Genomic DNA, 21,637 nt, shown 5'->3' on the forward strand with positions numbered 1-21,637 from the left:
AAACAGGAAAATCAAAAGGAAGCAGAAAGGAAGAGGTCGGGCTAAATAATGAAGGGTAATCTGAGCTGTACGCTTTGAAAGCTGGTGTCTCATATCAGCCACTGGACACACAACATCAGATTTTTTACTTTGGAAAAGTCAAAGACACAATTGAATAATGTCCTATATCCATTTATTTATGGAAATACTGTCCTGTTGTAATACATTGAATTCATATGCAACTCCACAAACAACTAATTGCCCTTTAAGAAAAAAAATCACTGGGTTCATTCCAGAGTATGTGAAAAGAAATCTGAAATGCGGTATCCAAAAGAAAGAATGGAAGAAGCGCCAACAATATCAGTTATTTAGACGAACATGCGGAATGTTTAAACAAAGAGGCAGATATGGTTTCAAACATTCTTTTAAATTGTTTCTACCCCAACTGACCTTACTAGTGTGAGTTAAAGAGAAATATCATGACCTCGACAAGCAAGTCAAATTAAAATGACATCACTGGCCAATGAACAGCGCACATATACCCTTTTTTTTTTTCCAGTCAGAAAATAACTTGTTTTTTAATAAACATGCAAAGGTAATGTTAGTCAACGGAGATTTGTAGGATGACAAATCAATAAAACATTCGTCTGATTTTATCCATTTCAGGGTTCCGAGGAGCTGGAGGAAATCTCAGGTGGTCATCCTGGATCGGACTAAGACAACCTCAGTGGAAATTAAACCCTGTCGGTAAGTTTCCACTACGCCATTTTTTTTCTATGGTTCCAGAATGATGCAGAAAGGGGCGGGGCTTGTAGAGCAATACTTTTGTATTGGTCCATTGGTTTATGGAATCAGAATTGTTTGAATGATCCACAGGCCATTTCCTCCACAGTTTAATTGAAATCGCAAACCAATACCTATGCACTCCATATATGGAAAGGTTATTCAGTCTTTAAATGCTTAAAACATCCAGTTCAGTTGAAATGCAGATGGCTTGTGGCCACTATAGTCAAAACAATGCAAATCACGCTGAGTGGATCATTCACCTTCCGGATATATTTTTTCCCCCATGATGGTTCAGGAGTGTGCTTTTCAGTCAATCATTTTTTCCTCCTCCAACTGCCAATTTTTTTTATCATCCTACTGCTCGTTGTCATACTTCTGGAGGGCGTCCTGCAGCTTGGATGTGATTTTTTGGAAAAAGCCAATTTGCTCTCGGAGGTGGTGTTGCATCTGCGCTCGGAAGTCTCGTACGCGCGTGCGGTGAAAATGCTGGATCTCGGCCAGCGTGGCGCACGAGATGATGTTGCAACGGTCGTGGAGATCACCTTCCTGCGCGGGACAGTCCTTCACTTTGGTCAGCGCACCTTAGACAAGATGGAGTAGAAAGCGAGTTACTTTTTAGCTTTTGCTGCCAAGGCAACGGGAAATAAAGTGACGTCAATATGACATTTCATAAGGACTCAATCTATGAGGAAATGAAAACGGTGTGGTTGGCTTATGAAGAAAAGAGACGGAAGATAGATTTTAATGAGAAACTCATGCAAAAATCGCATTTTGAATGATAGTGGGAACATAAATTAAACCGTTATTCAGGGGGGAAACAGCTGTTTTTAGCCAAGGAGCTAGCTTGACAGCTGTTAGCCAAAAATTAAGGTTGCTATAGTTAGTCAGTTAATAAAATATCTTTTGGAGCATCTAGTCTCTAGGGAACTTCATAAAAGTAAAAGAACTGTTCCAGTCAATAGTGGGAACTCGATTATTTCAACACCAGCTAGCCATTAAGGCCGATCTACTTCAGAAAGAAAAGGTTTCTTGCTACAGCTGCCTTTACAACAACAAAAAAGTTGCACCCCAGACGTCCTTCCTGACCCTCTGCTGAGTAATGCCTTAAAATGTCTAGTGACTCAACTTTTAAAGGGGGAAGTACAACACTTTGGGCAGACATGAAGGATGAAAAACAGATGAGGAACTGTAAAGTTTAGGACTAACTTGAAGAAATCACAAGCTAGCTTACGGCTCACTGTTTGGCTCGCTGACCTTTGTGACTTGGTGTTGTACAAGAAAGACACAATGATCTTTTTCCCCATCCCGTCAACTTTATCTACACAATCAAATGAAATAATACTCGACTTTGAACCCCTAGCGATTAGCAGCCCGTAATCTGAACTGTGTTCTTTGTACTCGTTAGCTGGTGGGAAACGTCTATCTCTTCTCTTCAAATTAGAGAACCAGAAGGAAGAAAGAACGAGAGAGGGGGGAAAAAAGAGTGGGAGGAGGAGGAGGGGAAAACTAATCCCAGAGACTGCTCTATTTTGCATTCCTCCAGTCTCAGGGCAACTTTGGACAAGAGGCCCTGGAATCTGCTCTCATTCAAATCAGATGTTAGCCTTTGGACCTGTGGCCTGACGCTGCAAAGTGACATATACATAGGTCAACAAGATTTTAGAGGTTGTGACGTACTCCTAATATTACTCAGCAGTGACTAATGGAGGATAGAGGTTCTAACATCACAAGTTCATGTCGCAAAGGCATTTTTGAGTAAAATAAGAACTATCCGTCATTCAATGGAGGTAGTCAAAAGTGTTTTTTGTGGTGTGGATGAGCTCATGGGTGATACTCAGCATAGAGAGAAGGAATAACGAGTCGACATTCCTGGACTGGAATGAGGTCAACATCTGTGTTTCTGTATAAGAAAACAACCTTACAAGCTAGCTAGCTAACCGAAGTTAGAAAGAGTTGTCAGTAATGGAGACTATTGGCATTCAAGCTGCAATTGTATCTAGTAAACAGAGAGCTCAGCGCACTATAGAAACGGTGCCTCCAGGTTTGGCAGACGTCAGGACTTTGGATGCCAGCGGAGGCTCCCCTCCTCCCATACCGCGGGGAACCAACAAGCTAACTCCTGTTTGTTGTGTTTGCAGTGTGTTTTGGAGCCGTTCACTCGAGGCGCTCTCGGTACACAATAAAAACGTCTCGATGTTGGGTATCGGTTTTCTGCTCTCACTTGAGTTTGTAATAAGTGAAAACAGATGACGCGCTTGGTTAGGGGTCGCGGGGTTTGGGGAGTGTTTCCTATAAATTGTTTCATAGACGAATAATAAAGGCGAAGAAGCCAGATGGCGCCAGCTCGATAGGTTTCTTTTTGGTTCTGTTAAAGGATCGTTATTATTTTACTGACTCTTAACTTGAACTGGGACTAGGCCTGACTGCTAGGTCCTTAAGAATTTTTGTTACCGGTACCCATTTGATACAATTACAGTCCCTAACTTAAGTCGATTACGGATTCCAAGGTTGTATCATTCCAAAGAACTAACTGCGGAGTCTCAATAGATCCCGTTATGTGAGGTGATGACCCAAACTGAACTCGACCATCTGGAATGTGTTTTTCCCGATCTGACTTGAAAACCATGCATTGTCTAACCTTTCTGTACATGGACGATGTCAGGAAAGTTGGCCAGGTGTCCTCTGTAGAGATCCAACAGATCAGAAATGGGATCCAGATCCTGGCGTGGTTGATCTGCAAAATAATCCCCGATGGCCTCGTAGGCGTCACCGGTATAAGAGATGGCTTTATTCAGACCTCCCGAGTAGGCCTGCTGGTCCAGCTCAAACGCCTGCGAGAGGAGTTTGAAGGATTGTCCGACTTTGTGGTACTCCTTCTTGAATCCTGTTATCTGCTTGCGTGCAAATTCGTTGATGGTGGTGTTTACCACCACGATGTTCTCGTCCATCCTTTTCGTGAAGGACTTGAAGCCTTCGATCTTGCTCTCCACTTCCTGAAGGTCCAGCGGGACGTCGGGCGTGCTTGATGGAAGAGGACATTTCTTTAGTGTCTTTGAGAAGATGCCATCCGGCTTTAAAGCGAGATGTCAAACTAGCAGCAAGCTCTTCATACCTGATTGTGAGGAAGAAATTAGCTCCGACCAGCTCATCCCTCTCTGCCTTCCTCTTGCCCTGTTTCCAAGCTTTCTCGTCGGCGCCGCACGTGAGGAAATGCTGGAAGACGTCGCAGCGGGCCAGCACAGGGTGGCTGGTCATGTGGTTCATCCACCAGATGAGGCCTTTCCTTCGCTTGGAGATGAAGTCCTCCTCAAAGCGGCCAGTGGCCTGCTTCTCAGGCAGATGTGGAACCGAGATGACCGGGAATCGCTCTACCAGCCGGGCGTACAGCCAGTCGAAATGTTTGTACCTGCGAGGCACGAGGAAATGGAGGTGTGAGAAATTCAAAGATCTGACTTTGGGAAACATACTGTATGCTGGGTGAGGAAAAAAGAAGACAAAGAAACAATGAGGGGAAAAATGCACGAGAGAATTCGAGAGGAAATACGCTATTCCTGAGGGCAGAAGGCTCTTGGCTCTGCTTTTGCTGATTGCTGAGAACAACAGTGGGGAAGAGGCCACAAGCCACATAAACTTCACGTGAGGAAGTGGCGAGCAACAAAAAGAAGACTTTGGTACCTGCGGTTGACTTGAACATTGGTGTGAGTGGGCGTCAGTCCGTAGGACATGTAGCTCTTCATGCCTTTGAACTTTGTCTGCTTGGTTGGGTCGTCGATTGTGCACGTGAAGGGGTACGGGTCGTCTTGCCATTCGGGTCCGTGCTTGCCCATCACCACGCAAATCCTGTCCCCATCTTTGACGAAAGCAGCCGCCTCCCCGAGAAGGAAAGCCTCTCCTCCGGACTTGACGAAAGTTGAGAACCGGTTCAGGTTTCTTCCTACCGTGGCTGAGCTCTTGGCTTGAGGTTGCATGGAGCTGCTGCGCCGGGCCGGCAGGGTGGTGGTGACCGGGTACAAGGAAGCGGGTGAGGTCCCCAGACTCTTTGGAGTCTCGGTGGCCGGGGAACTGTCATCCCAGTCGTCGTCCCAGTCGTCATCGCTGCCCTGGCTGGTGTGGAAGCTTCCCCCGCCGCTGCCGACGCTCCCCGCCTCGGGTCCTCGCTGGGAATAGGGGGCATGTGTGGGAGTCACAACTTTGGGGGAGGAGAGCCCGTTGTTGTTGTTGGAGGTGATGTGGTCCCTTATGATCTCCACGTAGGAGGCCGGGATGAGGCCGACGTCCCCTCGGCTGTTCTTCCCTTCCAACCAACCTTCCAACTCCTCCTCGCTGAACAAGCTCACCAACTCGTTTTCACGAATGGTGATCTCCCCTTGGTTCTCCGAGTGGAAGTCGTACAACACCCTGGCCTGGAGCGCCATTCTTACACAAAGCTTAATTTGCTCACTTTAACCTCTCAGCAACCTCCAAGCATTCCGAGATCTTTGGAGAAACGCAATTGAGTTTGCAGGCAGAAACTTTTCTGTCCGCGTAATCCCTGCGCGGAACGGGGGAGGAAAAGTAGAGCAGAAACCTTATCAGATATCCGACAGCGACCTCCTCTCCTCTCGAGCAGCTGCTGCTTCAAATAAAAAAGCGCAACTTGGAGAACGGGGGAAAAAAACTTGACAAGACATCCGATTGATTATATTAAGAAAAAAAAAAAGGTTGACAGACCTGCGATGGCTGCGCGGCTGCTTTATTTCACCGGACCACCCAAAAAAGGGGACTGAAGTGCCTCTCGTTCCCCCCCTTCTCTCTCCGGGATGCTTGTAAGTTAAAGGCACCAAGTCCCAACACGTAGAAGAACCGAGGAGGCGGAGTCTGCTGCAAGTTTGATCAAGCAACAGAACTCGCCACGTTATGTTGAGGCAAAGCAAAGCAAAGGAGCTCTATTTGGGGTCACATAGTTACAAAAAAAAAAAAAAAAACAACTTTAAACCTACAAAGCATTTTGTATCTTTCCATCAATCCAGCTATTGGGTAACATGTATGTTGAGATAATACTGTCAGTTAAACATGCACTTAATATTATTATATTATTTTTACATTTTAATATTATATAATGTGCACTATGCAGTATATATTTAAAAAGAATACATATGTAATGACAAGGTCAGGACGCTAGAGGCCAGTGTCACATTACACAATGATTTAAAAAGGACACGAGATGAATAGGGTGTAATAAGTGATAAGTTTTATTATTTATTACATTTTATTCAACATGCTACATGATTAACGAGGTCAGATAATTTAGAAATTAATTTCCATCCATTTTCTAAATCTTTTCAAGTCATACATGTCTTTATAAACAAATGCATCATTTTCCTTTTATTTGTGACGTGTCAATTAAAATTGATCTCAGCATAGTACTGTCGTGTATTAGTACAAGAATTGTATTGAAATATGTACACTACGCAAGTGGCAACGTCATGAGCAGATCGGCTCATTTCCGAGCGCACTTGAATGCACCATTCCTGCGCACAACGGTTGGCACCATCCGAGCGAATAGTGGTGGTAATTTGACCTGCGGGTCACTTCGACAACATGACGACCTTAAAACGCGATAAACTGCAAAGCTGAACAGTTTGTTCAAGTTTAGAGTCGCTGGTTCGAGTGAGAGGACTTTCCCTGAGCAGCGCGGTATACCTGGGCGAGAAAACATTCACCTTCTCCGCGTCTTGTCTGCATTATGTCAAAACTACCAGGCAACGCAGGTGTGTCGCTCCTCGGGGACAAGTCGCTGGACTTCTACCGGGACCCGGTGCTCTTCTGCAGGGAGAAGATGGAGAAACACGGAAGCAGAGTGTTTCAAAGCCGCCTGCTGAACAGACCCACCACCTTTGTGTGCTCGGCGCAGGGCATGAAGGAGCTGCTGTGCGGTGAGCATACCTCCATGTCACTCCAATGCAAATTTACAAAAGACAGTATTTTGCGAAATGCAATACAGTTTTCAAAATAAAGTTGCCTTATTGTTTTTATAGTTAGCTTTACTGCACGTCCTCTTTTTGAAGTCACTTTCACTTTGTGATCTTGTTCCGTTTTTTTTGCTGGGTTTCCTATCTTGACGTAAAAAGTGGAGTCATAATTTTAATTTAAGTACATCAATGTGATCCGTCATGGGAGAAACTCGTGATGGGGCTCCAGAGGGATGGAGATGTTACTGAGACTTTTTGAGCAGCTTAATCTCTAAATTCCTCTGACAAATTAGCAAATGCAATACTGTAACCGAAATACTCCCCCTGAGTCAGACTAACTGGATAAGTATTACAAATTAACACTATTCTAAAGGATTTATGTAATTGGATGTAAAAGGTGTCCCATTAAAGATTCAAGATGGTAGAAAGCACTAGCAGTGAGATTTTTTTTTCTTGGGAAGCCCGAGTGGGCCCAAGGGGTTTAGAAAAAAAATATATGGAAGAATCAGAAAACATCCAAAAGTAAAATATTTCTCATGACACTTGGTGGGGGGGGGGGGCACTGTACCCATGCAGCCCCCCTTTAGCTCTGTCAGTGGATAGAAGGGGCATGACTCAAGTCAACTGAGGTCACCTGACTTTGTCACAATTAATTCCATGATTGTGCAATAATCGTTTGTTTCAGAAAAGTCCAATGTGTTTCTAAAAGATCCGACTGACGTGATGACAAATATGTATGGTGACACCATTGTTACCACTAACGGTAAAACTCATCTGTCATTATTCAATCAAATATTTCTGGCTTGATGACATTCTGGCAATGAATCTGTAATTATTTCTTTTTCCAGGTGAGGAGGCTTGTCTTCTCCGTTTGTCTTTCACCAGCTTGTTTACAGGAAGTTGTTTAGAATCATCAAGTGGTTACATCACCAGGTAGGCGAACCAAGCTGCAGTTCTTGACTGGCTGCTTTGAGAACAGCTGATTTGGGTTAAAAAAAAAAAAAAAAAAAGGGGGATTTTATTTATTTATTTATTTATTTATTTATTTATTTATTTATTTGTCATCCGAGCCGAAGGGCTCTTGTGAAGGTTTTTCTTGTGTTGTAAAATGAGAACAGGACTCTGGTTGTGTGACTGATGAATTCAGTCAGTCACAAGAGTAACGTTTACAATAAAAGACTTCCTCATACTTTAGAAATTGCATCATGTTTCTCTTCTCTTTCTTTTTTTTCCAGTGTATGTGAACGCTGTCTCAAAGATCTTGCCTGCAGGTAATACATATTTGGAATTTAATAGTCAATCCAAGAATGAAAAGTATTAATGGGGCCTCACATAAAATGGCTGAATTTAGAAATAAATAGTTCCATATTATAACACGGCACACCATAATATTTCATTTGAATAAATATGTCAGTTGTAAAAAAAAAAAAAATTAAAAGGTGCAATTTCACAACACTTGTGTGTGTTTTGTGTACAGTGGCGAGCCGCGGTGTGTGTACTCTGCGTTTAAGCAGCTGGGGACCGAGTTGGTTTTGGGTCTTTTTCTGAACGTACGTGCGGACGAGCAGCCGGAACTTTTCCAGAAAATCACACAGCTCTGCACTCAACACTGGCACGGTAAGAAAATTCTTGTGTAATAATCTGTCACAATGCTTCACCTGCTAGCTAAAATGTGATTTGAGTCTTGTCAAAATTTTACCGCCTTAATAATTTGCTTCTGCAGGTCTCATTTCTGCTCCGGTCAATGTGAAGGTCCCTTTGTGGTCATCTGGTTTTTCCGTGGCCTTGGAAGCCAGAGACCAGCTGCTGGAAATCATCAAAGACAAACTGGAGAATGACGCAGACGGGTGTGTAGGCCGCATCCAAAACAAATCCGATTCGCCCGAGCGTTTGGCCATCACTGTTGCTCTTGGCTGTCAATCTCCAGTTTCGTGGGCTCACTGAGGTCACTGCCTCTCCCCGGCGCCAATTGCGCTTCCCGGCATCTCCTGCTGTTCATCTCAGCGCTCGTTCCCAAAGCTCTGGCGTCGCTACTCACCTCGTTCACTGTGGCTCTAAGTGGGAATGAAAAGGTACAACCACAAAAGAAAAAAAATGGGGATGAGCGTGTGCATAATGGGTAAAATACAAAATCTTCTCATTTGTTCAGGAGGAAGCTCGCCGACGTGCGTTGATTGATGCTGATTATCTGCAAGGAGTCCTGCTGGAAGTTCAGAGACTCTGGCCTCCTTTCATTGGTGGACGTAGAATAGCAGAAAGAGTAAGAATCATCTTGCAAAATTTACTCCGGTGATTTTTTTTGCACAGTTGAATGGTCGGAAGACAGTCAAGAATTTTAAACAAGGAATTAAAAAGCGAGTTTGCCAGAATATCTTCGTCCACACGGGGTATGTTGCAGTCTTTTCCTGTAGGTGGCGCCAAACCGCAATAAATGCAGTAGCTGGTCTTGTTCTCAGAGAAAAATAGTGCTAGTACTTGTCATTTCAAAACATGAAATCATATTTAGCTGTGAACTGTGTTTGGAAATAGAAATAAAAATTTGGGGTGGCCATATATTAAATATAAACGATGAGGTAAAACTAAATCGAGCAATCGGAACATGATAACACAATAAAACTCTTACAAGGCATTTTCTAATGCTGCTTGACATCAGCACTTATCTGTCCGTGCCCCAACTATATTTTGATTCCGGCAACCTCATCAAGCGGGTTTACGCAACAGCCCAATCCGAGGCATTGATCTGTCCATGTGATTGATCGGGTCCGCTTTCCCCGGATGGGAGTCGGAGGGGTCGTTGGTGGGGCCGACGTTGCGCCAGTGATGCTGTGAAGCCGAATGGAAAGTCATTTGTCACTTCTGGGAAATGCTTCAGTACACTTTGATTGCCGGCGACCTCCGGGGGAACATTTTAGGGAGGGGCGGGGCTCTATATACTTACATGTTATGAAGCTTGAGGAAATTTGAACCGAACAAACGAACAAGGCTGGATTAGTATTCACTGTCACGTGGAAAAAGTACAAGCGGCGTCAGCTGGAACTAAAATATGCAAGTTTTGCAAACTTGGAAGCGCGCGCGTATGTGAGTCAGTGAATGAACTCCAGAAGGGCAGTCGTGTCACAGCGAGAACAAGGAGAAAGAAAAGTAGCAGATTTTCCACTCCAGCAGAGAGAGGCCGGGGTCGAAATGAGAAAGGGGCTGTAAGGGTGGTGGGGGGGGGGGCACTGATTATACGTCGGGTGGCAGTCCATTAGCGTAGCCACTAATGGCTGCAATGAAAAGGTGAACTTGGAGGCCAATGTACCGGGTGAGTGGACTTTTTGCCCCAAGGTGACTTTTTTTACATTAGAGCCCAATGTAAAAAAAAAAAGGCCTTAGGAAAGTTTGTTTAAAAACTCCAAAGTCTCTCATTTCCATCATAGACTTGAATATGTGTATCGTCGCTAACCCCAGTCGGTTTGTGTGCGCAGGACACGACGCTGGCAGGTTTCCACGTCCCTAAGGGATACGGCGCCGTTTATGTCAGTCATGCGGTCCACAGGGACCCGCAGGTGTTTGAGCAGCCTGACAGCTTCCTGCCAGAGAGATGGAACGGAAGGTGAGCTTCTCGCAAACATAAAAAATGTAGGCGGGGCACAAATCGGGTCAACCCGTCCATTCAAAACATACACCGTCGCTATTTTCTGAAAGTGACAAACGAGTGCAAACCACTCAACCATTCAAATGATATTGTTTCCATGGCAACCAATGACGATAGATTAAAAGTACGCACAAACGTGACCTCGTAGACAGAACGAGTTCAAGTTAGATAGCCGCACGTGAATGCGACTCAAAGGTCATGATCCGCTTTGTTTACATTTCCGCTCTCCATTCACCTGTTTCTTTTCATTCATGTGCCTTCAGAAAGCGATGAACGCGTCTACGACGGAACCTGCAGTCGTGGTTGCGAGTCACCTGACGCGGCGTCGACCAATCGCGCGCTAACAGGGTGGGGGAGAAGCCGTTTTTGCATTTCTTTCCCTTAATGCCTCGCGGAATGGGATGGGATACCCGAAATGAGTCAGAGCGCAGCAGATCTGATCTTTTTTTCCTTTTGTGAGCACAGCTCAGAATGAAAATAGGCTCATCCCTGTGAAATAGACTCCATTAATTTTGGGATCTCTATTACCCGTTCATAAATCGCCGTTTAATCTGATCTTAAATAGGGGTTTTGTGTTACGCACTTGATTGTGAGATATAAATGCACACAATTTTAAGTCCCATTCAGAATGTAAATATTCTCCAGTCATGGCTTTTTGGGCAGGAAAAAAAAAAAAAATGAATGAATGCAGCTGCCATGGTAACTCTGGCCAACTCATGCAATGGGGATTTCCCCCTGTGTGTGTGTTCTGCTTGAAAATGTTTCCTTTCACGTCATTTGGTCAATGTCCGAGCCACCAGTGATGACGCCCGTTGACGTACGTGAGCGCTAAGGGATAAATGTGTGATGACGCTACCAATGCGTTTTGGCTTCGTTTTGAGTGACACCATCCGAGATATTCGTACGACTGATGTCTTTATCCTTCCATTGTTCTAGTTAGCCCTCCAACCACCTCCGCTTGTCCATCTGTCAGTTGTCCGTGTGGGGGCTGCCTTTGCCTGTCGGGCCCCGATAGTTGCCAGGCTCCTTTTCATGCCACCTGCCAGTTCACTTGAATAACTGCAGTCGTCTTGCATAACAAGCCCACCTACCATACCGAGTAACCCAATCAATTTTTTTTTTCTGTGTGCTTTAGTAAGATAGATGCACATATTGTGTGTCCTCATCCATGTGTGCTTTTCCAGTCTGAAGCAAACAGCGGCGTCACCGCGTTATCGCCCTGTCGGGCCGACGCCCACGCAGACTGTGGACGTCGAGACGCGAGTCGGAAATGCTGCCGTGCGCAGATAAGGAATCGAGCCACTGCGGCTTGTAATCTTCTTCGGGTCGTGGAACAGGAAGCGTCTTAGTTATCAACACCGTGGTTATAAAAAGTCTACACACCCCTGTTCAAATCCACCGCATGTTTTACGTCGGATCTCTCGGAGAGACTTCCCCTGGTGTCTCTCGGAACGGCCGTCTGCTCCGCATCCTGCTTCTTAAGCGCGTGAAATTGTTTCTGAGGGTTGCAGCAAAAGAACACTTACACTGCCTCACGCGGCGGCGCGCACAGGAACCGCTAATGCTTCCCGTTTGCCTTTAATCAGAGCTCAGGTTTCAGGATGCATTAGAAACGATGTGGGCGAGGGTTGTTGGCACACCTGCTGTTCACGTCTGTTTTGTTCAACTGTATCATAGAAAAAGATGTAGGACGCGATAAGATATCTGATGGTTCTCGTTTGGTGCTCAGTGAGTGAAATGTAGCATGAAGCGATCGTGTCCAGAAAATCATTGAATCCTTTGTCCTTTAACCCTCTCGGCAGATATTCGACATTTTTTGTGCAATCGTTTAACTGTGTTTTTTTTTTTTTTTTTTTTTACTTAGGAATGCAGACCACAAGCACTTCCTTTGTTCCTTCGGCAGCGGCTCTCGGAACTGCCTCGGTAGTAAACTTACGGACGTCTTCCTGAAGGTGAGCATGAAGCAAAAACACAACAAATGAGAAGATATATTTTTTTAAACCTTTAAAACAAACTCATGAATTGAAGTGTAGCCATCGGTATAAAACGGCACGCCTGAATTCCTACGAGTGGAATTTCCCTGCATTTAATTTGCACAACTTGCTAAATCAGCAATTATGCTCAATTACCAGCAAGATGTTCACTTAACTAAAACTTATTATTGCACAAAGCAATTTCGCGTTCTCGCTTTTTAATCAAAGCGTTTGTAAATAGAAAAGCTTTTTTTTAGTTTTGCTTTTGCTACGACACCATCGGGATGCAGCAGCTAAAAGGTCAAGCAGGCAAGCTCTGACGATTGAACTTGTAAAAAGTTCATTTGGGAATGATTACCCACACCAGGAGAATATTTTATGTCAATGTTCAACTTGGGAACTTTGAATTTGCATGTTGGAGTTCCAGTTTTGAGTATGTTGCATGGTGGCCATATTGATTTTTTTAACCTCTTATCTGATTTGATTTATTTGTCCGACTTACATCCCGATGAGAGATTTTGCAAATCCGGCCTAATTGTCAGGTTGTTTATATTTGTCAATGGCAACAGAACAGACAGAATCCCTCCTTGCACACGCGAGTGGGCGTGACCAGTGTGAAAAGTAGACCGCGGGGATCTAGGTCATAGATGTGACTCATCGCCCCGCACCCCCTCCCTCATCTTCCATCCTCCATTCCATCACTTCTTTCGCCCCCTTCGTCTTCCCCCGGCGTGTTCAGCCCGCCCTCCCCCCACCCTCTATCGGGATAATCTTCGTTCATAAATTAGAGTCGCGGTGGCGAGACATTAACCAATGGCGGCGTTGACACTCAGCGTGCACTTGGTGCAGAATAAAAGAATAAAACGGGTGGTGTGTTTTGGTGCAGGAGGCTTGCGTGTACCTCTTGAAGCACTACGACTGGTGCCTGGACCCGCCGTCACAAAACCTGGACTACAAATGGCTGCCTGTGTCTCGGCCCGCCAGCCCCCCAACTGTTTCCTTCACTCTTACGGAGCCAGACGGAATTGTCAGCACGTAGAGACGTGCAGAGTTTTTATGTGTAAGGGTAGGGGGGGGCACAAATTTGGGCAATTAAAACCAAAATGCACAAAATAGAAATTTTAAAAGTAGTTGCCTTAAATATCATCTTTGGCTGAAAACACACACACATTGAGGTAAGCCCTCAGATTCCATCAGTGACTGCAAAAGTGTTCCCCCCCCCATGTCTCCCCTCCTTTTCACCACCTAGCAACCAGCGCTGCTTAGCAACAGTTCGTCATACCGACACTACTGACTCGCTTCATTTTAGCATCGTTGAGCACGTACGCAAACACACACACAAAGCTGGTTATTTGCAATAATTTATTATTTGCCGCTCATGAATTGTCTGTCACCCAGCGAGGTCAGTTTTGATTAGTTGGCTCGTATATTTAGGAACTGCGAATCAAGAATTAATGTCCGTGAGACAATATTTTTTGGTCATGTCACGCCGTTCACCATCTAACTCTGCTGCTGTCAAATGTTTTTATTTAATTTAATGATGTAGAAATTGCTTTTTTTGTGTCTATTGTTTTGTTATTTAAATATTACTGAATTTGTCAAGTTGTCCTGATCTTTTTTCTTTCATTTTTAAATGATATAGTAAAATATACTGCCGTGCTCACCTATAGGGAATAAAATCACAAAATTTAAATGTATAAAATTATTGGTAAATTTTTTAAATGAACTTTTGAAAAAATTAACCATTTAAAGAACAATAAGAAAAGTTACCAGTAATAATAAATATTTTACATACTCTGTAATAATGTATTTTTTTTCCCACCTATTTATTTTTGAATACACATCCACACACGTGCTTGCAGACGCACATCAGAGTGCGGAACCGAGTGAGATTCTGCTTAAGAGTCGGATGACTCACTGTCCTTCATCCACCAGCCAGCCGCATCTCCTAACAACAATTGACGACAACAGGCCCCAGCCACTCTTCCTCCTTTTCATCTTGTCTTTTTCCTTCATGTTATTTTAACCCTGCCGAATCAATTTCAAAGCTTGTGAGCACAAAGGCAGAAAAAGGCGGAAATGAAACTTCTCTGCATTGGCATCATGATGCCTTCAGTTCTATTTTGACATTGAATGTGCATTATGATTTTTAACATGGAGGTGGAAAAGGTCTTGACAGCATAATTGACCCCAAATCCTCAAGTCATGTGATCCAGACAATAGCAATCGTGTGTATTGTGTGCAAATCCTTATTTACACGTGAGCCACCTTGTGCCCGGCGTACAACACAATCAATGCAACTTTGCAAAGAATGTGGTGAGCAGAAGTGGTTTAAGTCATATTCAGCTTGCACGAGCATAAATTACCGCAACACAATGTGACTCATTGAAAAGCAAGTGCCAACTCACGCGTCCAAATGTGAGCACACAATCGTCCATGCATCGTTAAATTAAATGCTGTGTTTGACATGAACCAAAGTTACTAACATTAGCTATTACAAAAATTGACACTTTTGTATGACAGGATTTAAAGCCGGGGATTAATTTTAAAGTCTATTTTTGTGACACCTTGGGGACAGCCAGTCTACTACCTGGCAACACACAGTGGCTCCAGATGGCACAACAAAGCCTGACGTCCATTTTAATGAGAGGAACTAATTAGCGCATGCAGGCGTCTACTCAGTCCTGCACAATAAGTTTGCTAGCTTGCGCGTAGCTAATATGTAAACATGCAAAAAAGTGGATTTGTGTGCTTCAAATACAGTGTATCGTAGCGAGATGACGATAGATGTTAGCTTAGAACAAGTCAGGCGCCTAAGCTAATGTGTCATAGCAATGGTTAGTCGTTAGCTTAAAACGGGTCAAGATCTTAAGCTAATACCTGCCTTATGTTGAAAGCCACAATCAGAGGAAATTCTACACAAAAGACACAATAGGGACAGTACATAACTCAAAGTAAATTTGTCATCCACATTATCGCTTTCATTGTTTTGATGCGTTTGCGCGTATAGCAACGGAAACCGAGAAACCGACTGTAATCCCCCCCGGAACCACCCCGCACAGAATCCTCAGTGCTTACTTATGAGCAAGTGTGTTTGTGTGTCCTCAGACAGAGAGGAAGGAAACATCATTAGTCACTGAGGTGCCATCAAGTGGTGTTTTAATTGTCTCATTCATCTCGCCGCGCTCGCGACTGCGCTCGGATCGTGACATTCATTTGACTGTCAAACTAGCGTCTCACCTCCATTCATTTGCAAGCTATAAATAGATTTGAGCCATTACCAAAACACTGGTAGCTCACGTGATCATTCCCTATTAAAATGAATCATTCTGGCTTTTACGTAATCGTCTCCGTTGTCTCAGCAGTTCGTGCTTCGGTTCAACGCGATGAAGACATTTTTGACCTCTCACACTGCTAGCTCGTGCGTCTGTCTCTTGTGGTGTATGCTCGAGGGGAGGACAAGCAGATGAGAGGTCAACAGGAAAAAAAATAGAGATGGCACAACAAGAAATATTCATTTTAAAATATTTGTTACTTCGCAGTATCTTTTGTTTGAAAGTGAGCGTCCAATTTTTCACGCGAGGCAGGAAGTGTGTGAGGAAGACGAACGTTGCGGCACATTTCTAGCTTCGGAGAGGCGTTGAGGATGTGGCAGATTGTGATAACACCTCAAGGCTTGTGTTTTGTTGTGCGAGGGCACGGGAGGGTGGGGGCGAGCAAATTTTTCACTTTAGTGTTGTGTAAGTTGTCGTTGCTTGTCAGGCTACCGGGCAATTGACTCAAAGCGACACTCTACACAGAGGAAATCCAATCACTTAAATGTGACCGTGACTCATTAACAAGGACACTCCACTTCCTCTTGTTCCTTCCCCACATCCCTCACAGTTTTCAACGGTGCCCCCCCCCCCTACCCCTCGCACGCTTTATTCGTGGTCGTTGAATCAATGTTGTGTTGTTGTTTTTTCTTTTGGAGGAGTAGAATCAGAAAAGTTCAGCAGGAGTTCAAAGCTGTTTACTGTTTTGATCTTTAACTGTATTTTTCAGTTTATAAGGGTGTACCAAAAGTGAATATTATAAATATTTTTCGAAAATTTATGGCGACAGAGAACAAATGTGTGATCAGAACCCCAGAGCCAGGAAATGGAAGTTGAAAGTGGAACGAATTGAATCGTATGACTATTCTCTATGCCTGAAGTTAAGTTGAATGTGAAAAAAAAACTGAAAACAAAAAGAAGAAACTCAACAAAACAATATAATTAAAGCAACCAAAAGGGTTCAAGATTAGCACCCTGATTAGCTTGTGCAGTTGAAAACCTTTAATTGTTATTGTTTTTCTTTTCGTCATATTTCTCTCACCCTACGACATTTTGAAACTAGGATTTGTAAGCGCTATTTACAAATTAGTTTTACTTCTCTTGAATGCTGCACAAGAATAATCAGATTTTTAATTCCAATGGACTCATGCTAACGGCTAGCCTATTTTAATAAATACAATCAATAAAACATGATGATCCAATTAAGTTGTCTGCCGGTTAGGCTCCAAATATCAACTGCCTGTTTCTTCACCTTTCACCTAGACATTGTGGAGGCCTCACATGGGAGGCAGCAGTTACAGCTGCACGCTAGTCTGTTGACAGACGCTTGGCTAATAGGCTGCCACGTGCCAACTCTTGCTCTCAATTTCTAAAATGTGAATGACTTGCAAAAAACAACAACAACCATGTATTTCAAAACAAACAGCAAAAATTCCTCCACTCGCTATTCTTGGAATTGCATTTGATCAAAAAGATTATGGTCTCAAAAACCATCCGTTATATTGATAGAAACATCGTTTTAGATTGGCTTCGGTTACTCTCATTGGCCACACTTATTTGGCTTTTCTTATGTGGTCAACCTACTAAGTCATGCATTAAACACAGATTTCAATGGTTAAAGGTTGAAATTAATCGAATATAGGCACTGCTTTGTTTACTTTCTCCCCCCCATCATACTTCCGCCCCCGTCAAACATCCCTTTTATTACATTTTAGCTCCAGGGGTGGCAGTGCCCCTGTGCCCCCCCCCCCCCCCTCTAGCTCTGCCAATTGACAAAAAAAACTATCAGTGCAATGACCTTTCATATGTATTTGCTTTGGAGCTTCAAGGCTTACCTGTTGTTGGTTAAATAGTACTTATTAGCCAACACAACAAAGACAAATATAAACACACACACACACATGCTTGAGTCATTATAATGTGACCACCAACATCTTAGTATATTTCCATTCCGATGAGCAAGCTTAAAAATATTTTTGTCTTTTTGATGACCAATCCTTAGACTGTAAAATAATGCACTTTTCATTCCACCATAAAGCGCAAGTAAATATGGATCTGACCTCGCCATGGCCCTTCTTCATTTCCGCTACTCAATTTGCCCTCTCGCCCTCTCGTAACACTCCTTTGTCCTCTTTGCTCTCCCTGCATCTCTTTCGCTTGTATCCAGGCATACACAGCATGTTGGCACTATAACAACACAAGTGTTGCAATTGCAGCACTACTCAGCCGGAGTTTAATCATTGGATTATGGGATTAGCGAGTGGCGCAGATTTACTGACATACTGTACATGCGCCATTTTATAAATCCGTTATTTTTGATCATATCGGAGGTGTTGGGCACATCGTGTATCTTTACCTCCAACCTTTTGACTTGTGCTTGAATAAATAGTGGACGATTTAATAATAGCGTTTATCATTCAGTATCCCCAATTAACATAACGTATTCACTATTCACTTGGATGTTGATTCGACAGTCGAGGTGGCGAATATGCAGAGGAGGAAGATGACTGTTTGTACTTGGGAGGTGACTCACGTCGCTCGCCATAATGACTAAACACCGTTCACATTTGAGTGTACCTTCTGTTCTATGATTACAATTGTCCACTTAGTCATAATGCACTGAGCACCCAGACATTTCAGACATGACTCAAGTTGCAACAATTGTATTTTATATCATGCAATGCATGGAATTGTAAAAAAAAAAAACAATAAATAATCAATTATAAAATAAAATAGATGCTGTCACGACCTCTATGATTTCTATTTTTAGATCCACGCAGGATGAAGTCCATTATCATCTTTTCACCGCAAACCACCAACAAGCGATCCACTTGTAAAATATCGGCTGTTGCCTGTCTTAACAATATGGAGGATTATGTAACAATTACATAACAAAAGTTGGCTGCATTCACATTTCTTTGTGAAAGAAGCTGAAGCCGTCGAATATATTTTAAAAAGGCATGAATGGGTGCTTAAGATGATCGTTTTTTTTTCCAGCCAGGCAATTAAATTATTAGAATAAGATGCATTACGCTTTCTCTCTGACATCTTTGAGGCAGCAGACTTTTTGATACATCTTTTTCCAACGATGATGTGATGTGGATGATGTGTTCTATTCATGAATGAAATACCACCACTCTCATGTGACACTACAACATGCAATTGTAGCATGCAGAAAGGAAGGAGAGGGAGTGAAAGAGATATTTACTAACTGTGACGTGTGCCTATCTGAACCCGCTCCTCCCCATTTGATGTATTGACGGATGACCACATGCACGCGGGCTACGGACGTGAGGGGATGAATGGATGGATGAGGGGGGGGGTAGAGGGAGCGATGACATCAGAGTTTCCCCCGCACCAATCGGCTCTAATCTGGCTACTCGTTGTCTCCGCCCCTCCCTCACCTCTCCCTTGTTGCTACGGCAGCTGCAGCATCCCCGCCCGTGCGGCCTATAATTTAGTGTCGGTAGTAAAGCGGCTCGGTGGCTTCGTGCGTTAACGGAAACGACAATCCCAGCACACGCGATGGCCGCTTACTATGTCCGTCGTCTACTTCCCCTCCCCTGCTCTTCATCATCATCCCTCGGCCAGTCCCTTCCATCACCGTAAAACGCATAACCGGATAATGTGCGGTACAAGGTCAATCAAAATCCAATTGGGCTGCGTAAACAGGATTTCAGGGAGAGTTTATAGGCAATGGCAGTGACACAGCTTTGCAATTTCTCAGTGCTTTAAAAAGTGACTTATGCTCCCTGACGTAAGCATCTCGCATCATCTCCAGGGTCAATGCCGGAGAAGTAGATTTGAATGCGCCACAGAGCGCGTCAGCGGTGGAAATAAACGCCGGCCTCCAAAAGTATCATCAAAATGCTAAATGAGTGATGAATGAAAACTTCCACCAAGGACTTCTTATATTTTTTTTACTGCAAATGTAAAACTATCTGCAGTGGAAACGCTGCAGGGTTGAAGATGGGCACCTGTGTCGTCATGATTTTGCATAATGCACCATGGAAATGAGATCAACACGCAAATACCTGAACGCGCTCGGCTAAAGATGCAAATTGCTCTCCTGCTCGTACAACAACGCGCTTCCTGCCTTCCAAACGACATACAGCCGCACTGCAATGTTGACCTCAAAATTGGAATGCTGGGGTCATTGGAAGCTCCCAAGACATGAATTATGAATCTTTCTAATGGGGCCCCCCCCATTCCTTTATTTCCCTTGGTGTTGTTTGTATTCTCCTGATGTAGCTTGCATTTTATTATTTGTGACGTTTTTAGTATCTCAGCGCCAATCGAAAGTTTGTCAAGCTGAGGTGTTTCCTCGTATTTTCATGACAGGCGTCGAAGTCCAATTTTCCCCATCGAGTGCGCTTCCATTGATACGTTGCTTTTTTGTGAATGGACGGCAGGGGAGGAAGGGGGCTCGGGGTTGCTTGTCTCGTGATTGGCTGAGGCGGATGACGTCACCTCCGCCGTGACGCCATCCTCCTCATTCATAAAAAAAAAAGGAAAAGAGTCGAAACGATCGTGAAGAGAAAGCCAGAGTGACAGAAAGAGGGGGTCGCGGTAACAATGAGCTCCACGGGAAGCGAGATGCGCGCATAGAAGAGCGGAGCTGCGGTGCTGGGGGCGGGTGGGAATCCACGCGGGATCCGGAGCCAGAGGCGAACCGAGCAGCCACAGCAGAGTCCGCAGACCAGCGAGCACAGCAGCCCCCCTTACACGAGCGAGCCCCGCAATGGAGGATCTTTGCGAGATGGACTGCCCAGTGCTCAAGCGGCTCCTGAAGGAAGACGGTGCCCGGTGCCTGCTCCTCGACTGCCGCTCCTTCCTCGCCTACAGCGCTGGGCACATCCGCGGAGCCGTCAACGCCCGCTGCAACACCATCGTGCGCCGCAGGGCCAAGGGCTCCGTGCTGAGCCTGGACCAGGTACTCGCCGGGGATGACGAGGTGCGGGCCCGCCTGCGCTCCGGGATGTATTCGGCCGTCGTGCTGTACGACGAGAGGACGCCCGACGCGGACTCGGTGAAGGAGGACAGCACCGTCAGTTTCGTGCTCCACGCGCTGTGCGGGGACTCCACGGACACGCACATCTATTTTCTCAAAGGTGAGAACAGCTGTTCCTTCCATTTGGCTTGCAGTGCAGCTTTTCTCTCAAATCGGGTCAACAAAAGGCCGTCCGCTTGAATTGATTATTCATACAGAATAATGGATGGATCGTGGACGAGCAAGGGAAATATTAACATTTGAATACGACCATTTTGGTTGAGAGTCAACATCAGAAGAAAGAGTGCAGCACAATTTCACTCATGCTATTAGGAAACATTTTGATAAATCGATTCTAACAGTGTGAAGGCTTTTCATTTTGATGCGTTCCAGTATTATTTGATTATATTGTGGTTAGGATTTAGCTGCTCGACACATCCCTCCGTCTGATTCTCATTTTGCTTATCGTATTGTAAATTCTAAAAATAAATGTGAATTGTATAATTAAAACCAAAAAGCTGAACAATAATTGAATCAAGAATTTACCAACGTCTCATTTGTTTCAAAAATTTATTTGTGCATCATAACAGAACACATTAAAAATAATAATTGTCAATTGCATCATATTTTAAAGATTTTTTTTCAGCACATTAAAGCTACTTCTCGTGCTCCTGCTATTTAGTTTCACTATTTTTTTTCAAACACACACCCACACACACACAGAGTTGTCATGCTAAGCGCATGAGGTAATGCTCTTACGTTGATGTTACACAAAGCCAGAGAAGGCAAAGACAAATTTAACACTTGATTTAATATAAGTGTCCATCCTACATTGCTATGTTGAGGCTGTGATGTATTTTTGGTGTGTGTGTGTAAGTGACAGATGCCTTAAAACACAACTGTGTGTGTGTGTAGCTTCCGGTTCATATGATGAGACCAGAGGATGGTACGGTCAGTTTGCATTAATACGAATCATTTTGAGGAGAGAGGTCACAGTGCTTTTTGAG

At 44.1% G+C, this 21,637-nt stretch overlaps 3 protein-coding genes across 7 annotated transcripts in view; 2 read left to right on the forward strand and 1 right to left on the reverse strand.

Annotated features, from left to right (window-relative positions):
- Window positions 1-155: 155 nt before the first annotated feature.
- Window positions 156-5,609, reverse strand: LOC133163569 (sorting nexin-18-like). Of its 2 annotated transcripts, XM_061293606.1 has the most exons (5): window positions 5,476-5,609; window positions 4,441-5,296; window positions 3,878-4,171; window positions 3,404-3,786; window positions 156-1,346 (listed from the first exon to the last, which is right to left on the reverse strand). In XM_061293606.1, exons 2-5 carry the CDS (start codon window positions 5,178-5,180, stop codon window positions 1,120-1,122), a joined length of 1,644 nt encoding a protein of 547 aa, XP_061149590.1. In that variant the 5' UTR covers window positions 5,181-5,296; window positions 5,476-5,609; the 3' UTR covers window positions 156-1,119. The 2 variants fall into 2 exon arrangements, with proteins under 2 accessions (XP_061149590.1, XP_061149589.1); XM_061293605.1 differs by having other exon boundaries at window positions 4,441-5,592.
- A 599-nt stretch (window positions 5,610-6,208) lies between these two features.
- On the forward strand, window positions 6,209-18,580 carry LOC133163571 (cytochrome P450 26B1-like). Of its 4 annotated transcripts, none has more exons than XM_061293610.1 (11): window positions 6,209-6,680; window positions 7,402-7,479; window positions 7,565-7,649; window positions 7,952-7,987; window positions 8,194-8,333; window positions 8,440-8,563; window positions 8,644-8,788; window positions 8,866-8,976; window positions 10,184-10,311; window positions 12,218-12,305; window positions 14,189-18,318. In XM_061293610.1, the coding sequence occupies exons 1-11, from the start codon at window positions 6,491-6,493 to the stop codon at window positions 14,237-14,239; spliced, it is 1,176 nt and encodes a 391-aa protein (XP_061149594.1). In that variant the 5' UTR covers window positions 6,209-6,490; the 3' UTR covers window positions 14,240-18,318. The 4 variants fall into 4 exon arrangements, 3 of the variants coding, with proteins under 3 accessions (XP_061149594.1, XP_061149595.1, XP_061149593.1); XM_061293611.1 differs by lacking the exon at window positions 14,189-18,318 and adding an exon at window positions 18,411-18,580 and having other exon boundaries at window positions 6,210-6,680; XR_009716413.1 differs by lacking the exon at window positions 14,189-18,318 and adding an exon at window positions 10,617-10,701 and having other exon boundaries at window positions 6,211-6,680; window positions 12,218-12,288.
- A 1,499-nt stretch (window positions 18,581-20,079) lies between these two features.
- The window catches only part of dusp4 (dual specificity phosphatase 4), a 7,944-nt gene continuing 6,386 nt past the window's right edge, over window positions 20,080-21,637 (forward strand). Inside the window, exon 1 of the mRNA XM_061293612.1 lies at window positions 20,080-20,751. Within this exon, the coding sequence (XP_061149596.1) occupies window positions 20,382-20,751 (370 nt within the window). The 5' untranslated portion in view covers window positions 20,080-20,381. The remainder of the gene's footprint in view (window positions 20,752-21,637) is intronic.

The sequence above is a fragment of the Syngnathus typhle genome, linkage group LG12, assembly GCF_033458585.1.
Source record: "Syngnathus typhle isolate RoL2023-S1 ecotype Sweden linkage group LG12, RoL_Styp_1.0, whole genome shotgun sequence".
NCBI lineage: Eukaryota > Metazoa > Chordata > Actinopteri > Syngnathiformes > Syngnathidae > Syngnathus > Syngnathus typhle.

What these genes read in the sequence shown, in the direction of transcription:
- LOC133163569 (XM_061293606.1), bottom strand. Translation starts at nt 5,180, where the DNA reads ATGGCGCTCCAGGCCAGGGTGTTGTACGACTTCCACTCGGAGAACCAA. An exon ending in AATGTTCAAGTCAACCGCAG is followed by an intron (nt 4,172 to 4,440) that starts GTACCAAAGTCT and finishes CGTGCCTCGCAG; the next exon opens with GTACAAACATTTCGACTGGC. An exon ending in CATCGTCCATGTACAGAAAG is followed by an intron (nt 1,347 to 3,403) that starts GTTAGACAATGC and finishes ATCTTGTCTAAG; the next exon opens with GTGCGCTGACCAAAGTGAAG.
- LOC133163571 (XM_061293609.1), top strand. Translation starts at nt 6,491, where the DNA reads ATGTCAAAACTACCAGGCAACGCAGGTGTGTCGCTCCTCGGGGACAAG. An exon ending in CATGAAGGAGCTGCTGTGCG is followed by an intron (nt 6,681 to 7,401) that starts GTGAGCATACCT and finishes CGTTTGTTTCAG; the next exon opens with AAAAGTCCAATGTGTTTCTA. An exon ending in CACCATTGTTACCACTAACG is followed by an intron (nt 7,480 to 7,564) that starts GTAAAACTCATC and finishes TTCTTTTTCCAG; the next exon opens with GTGAGGAGGCTTGTCTTCTC.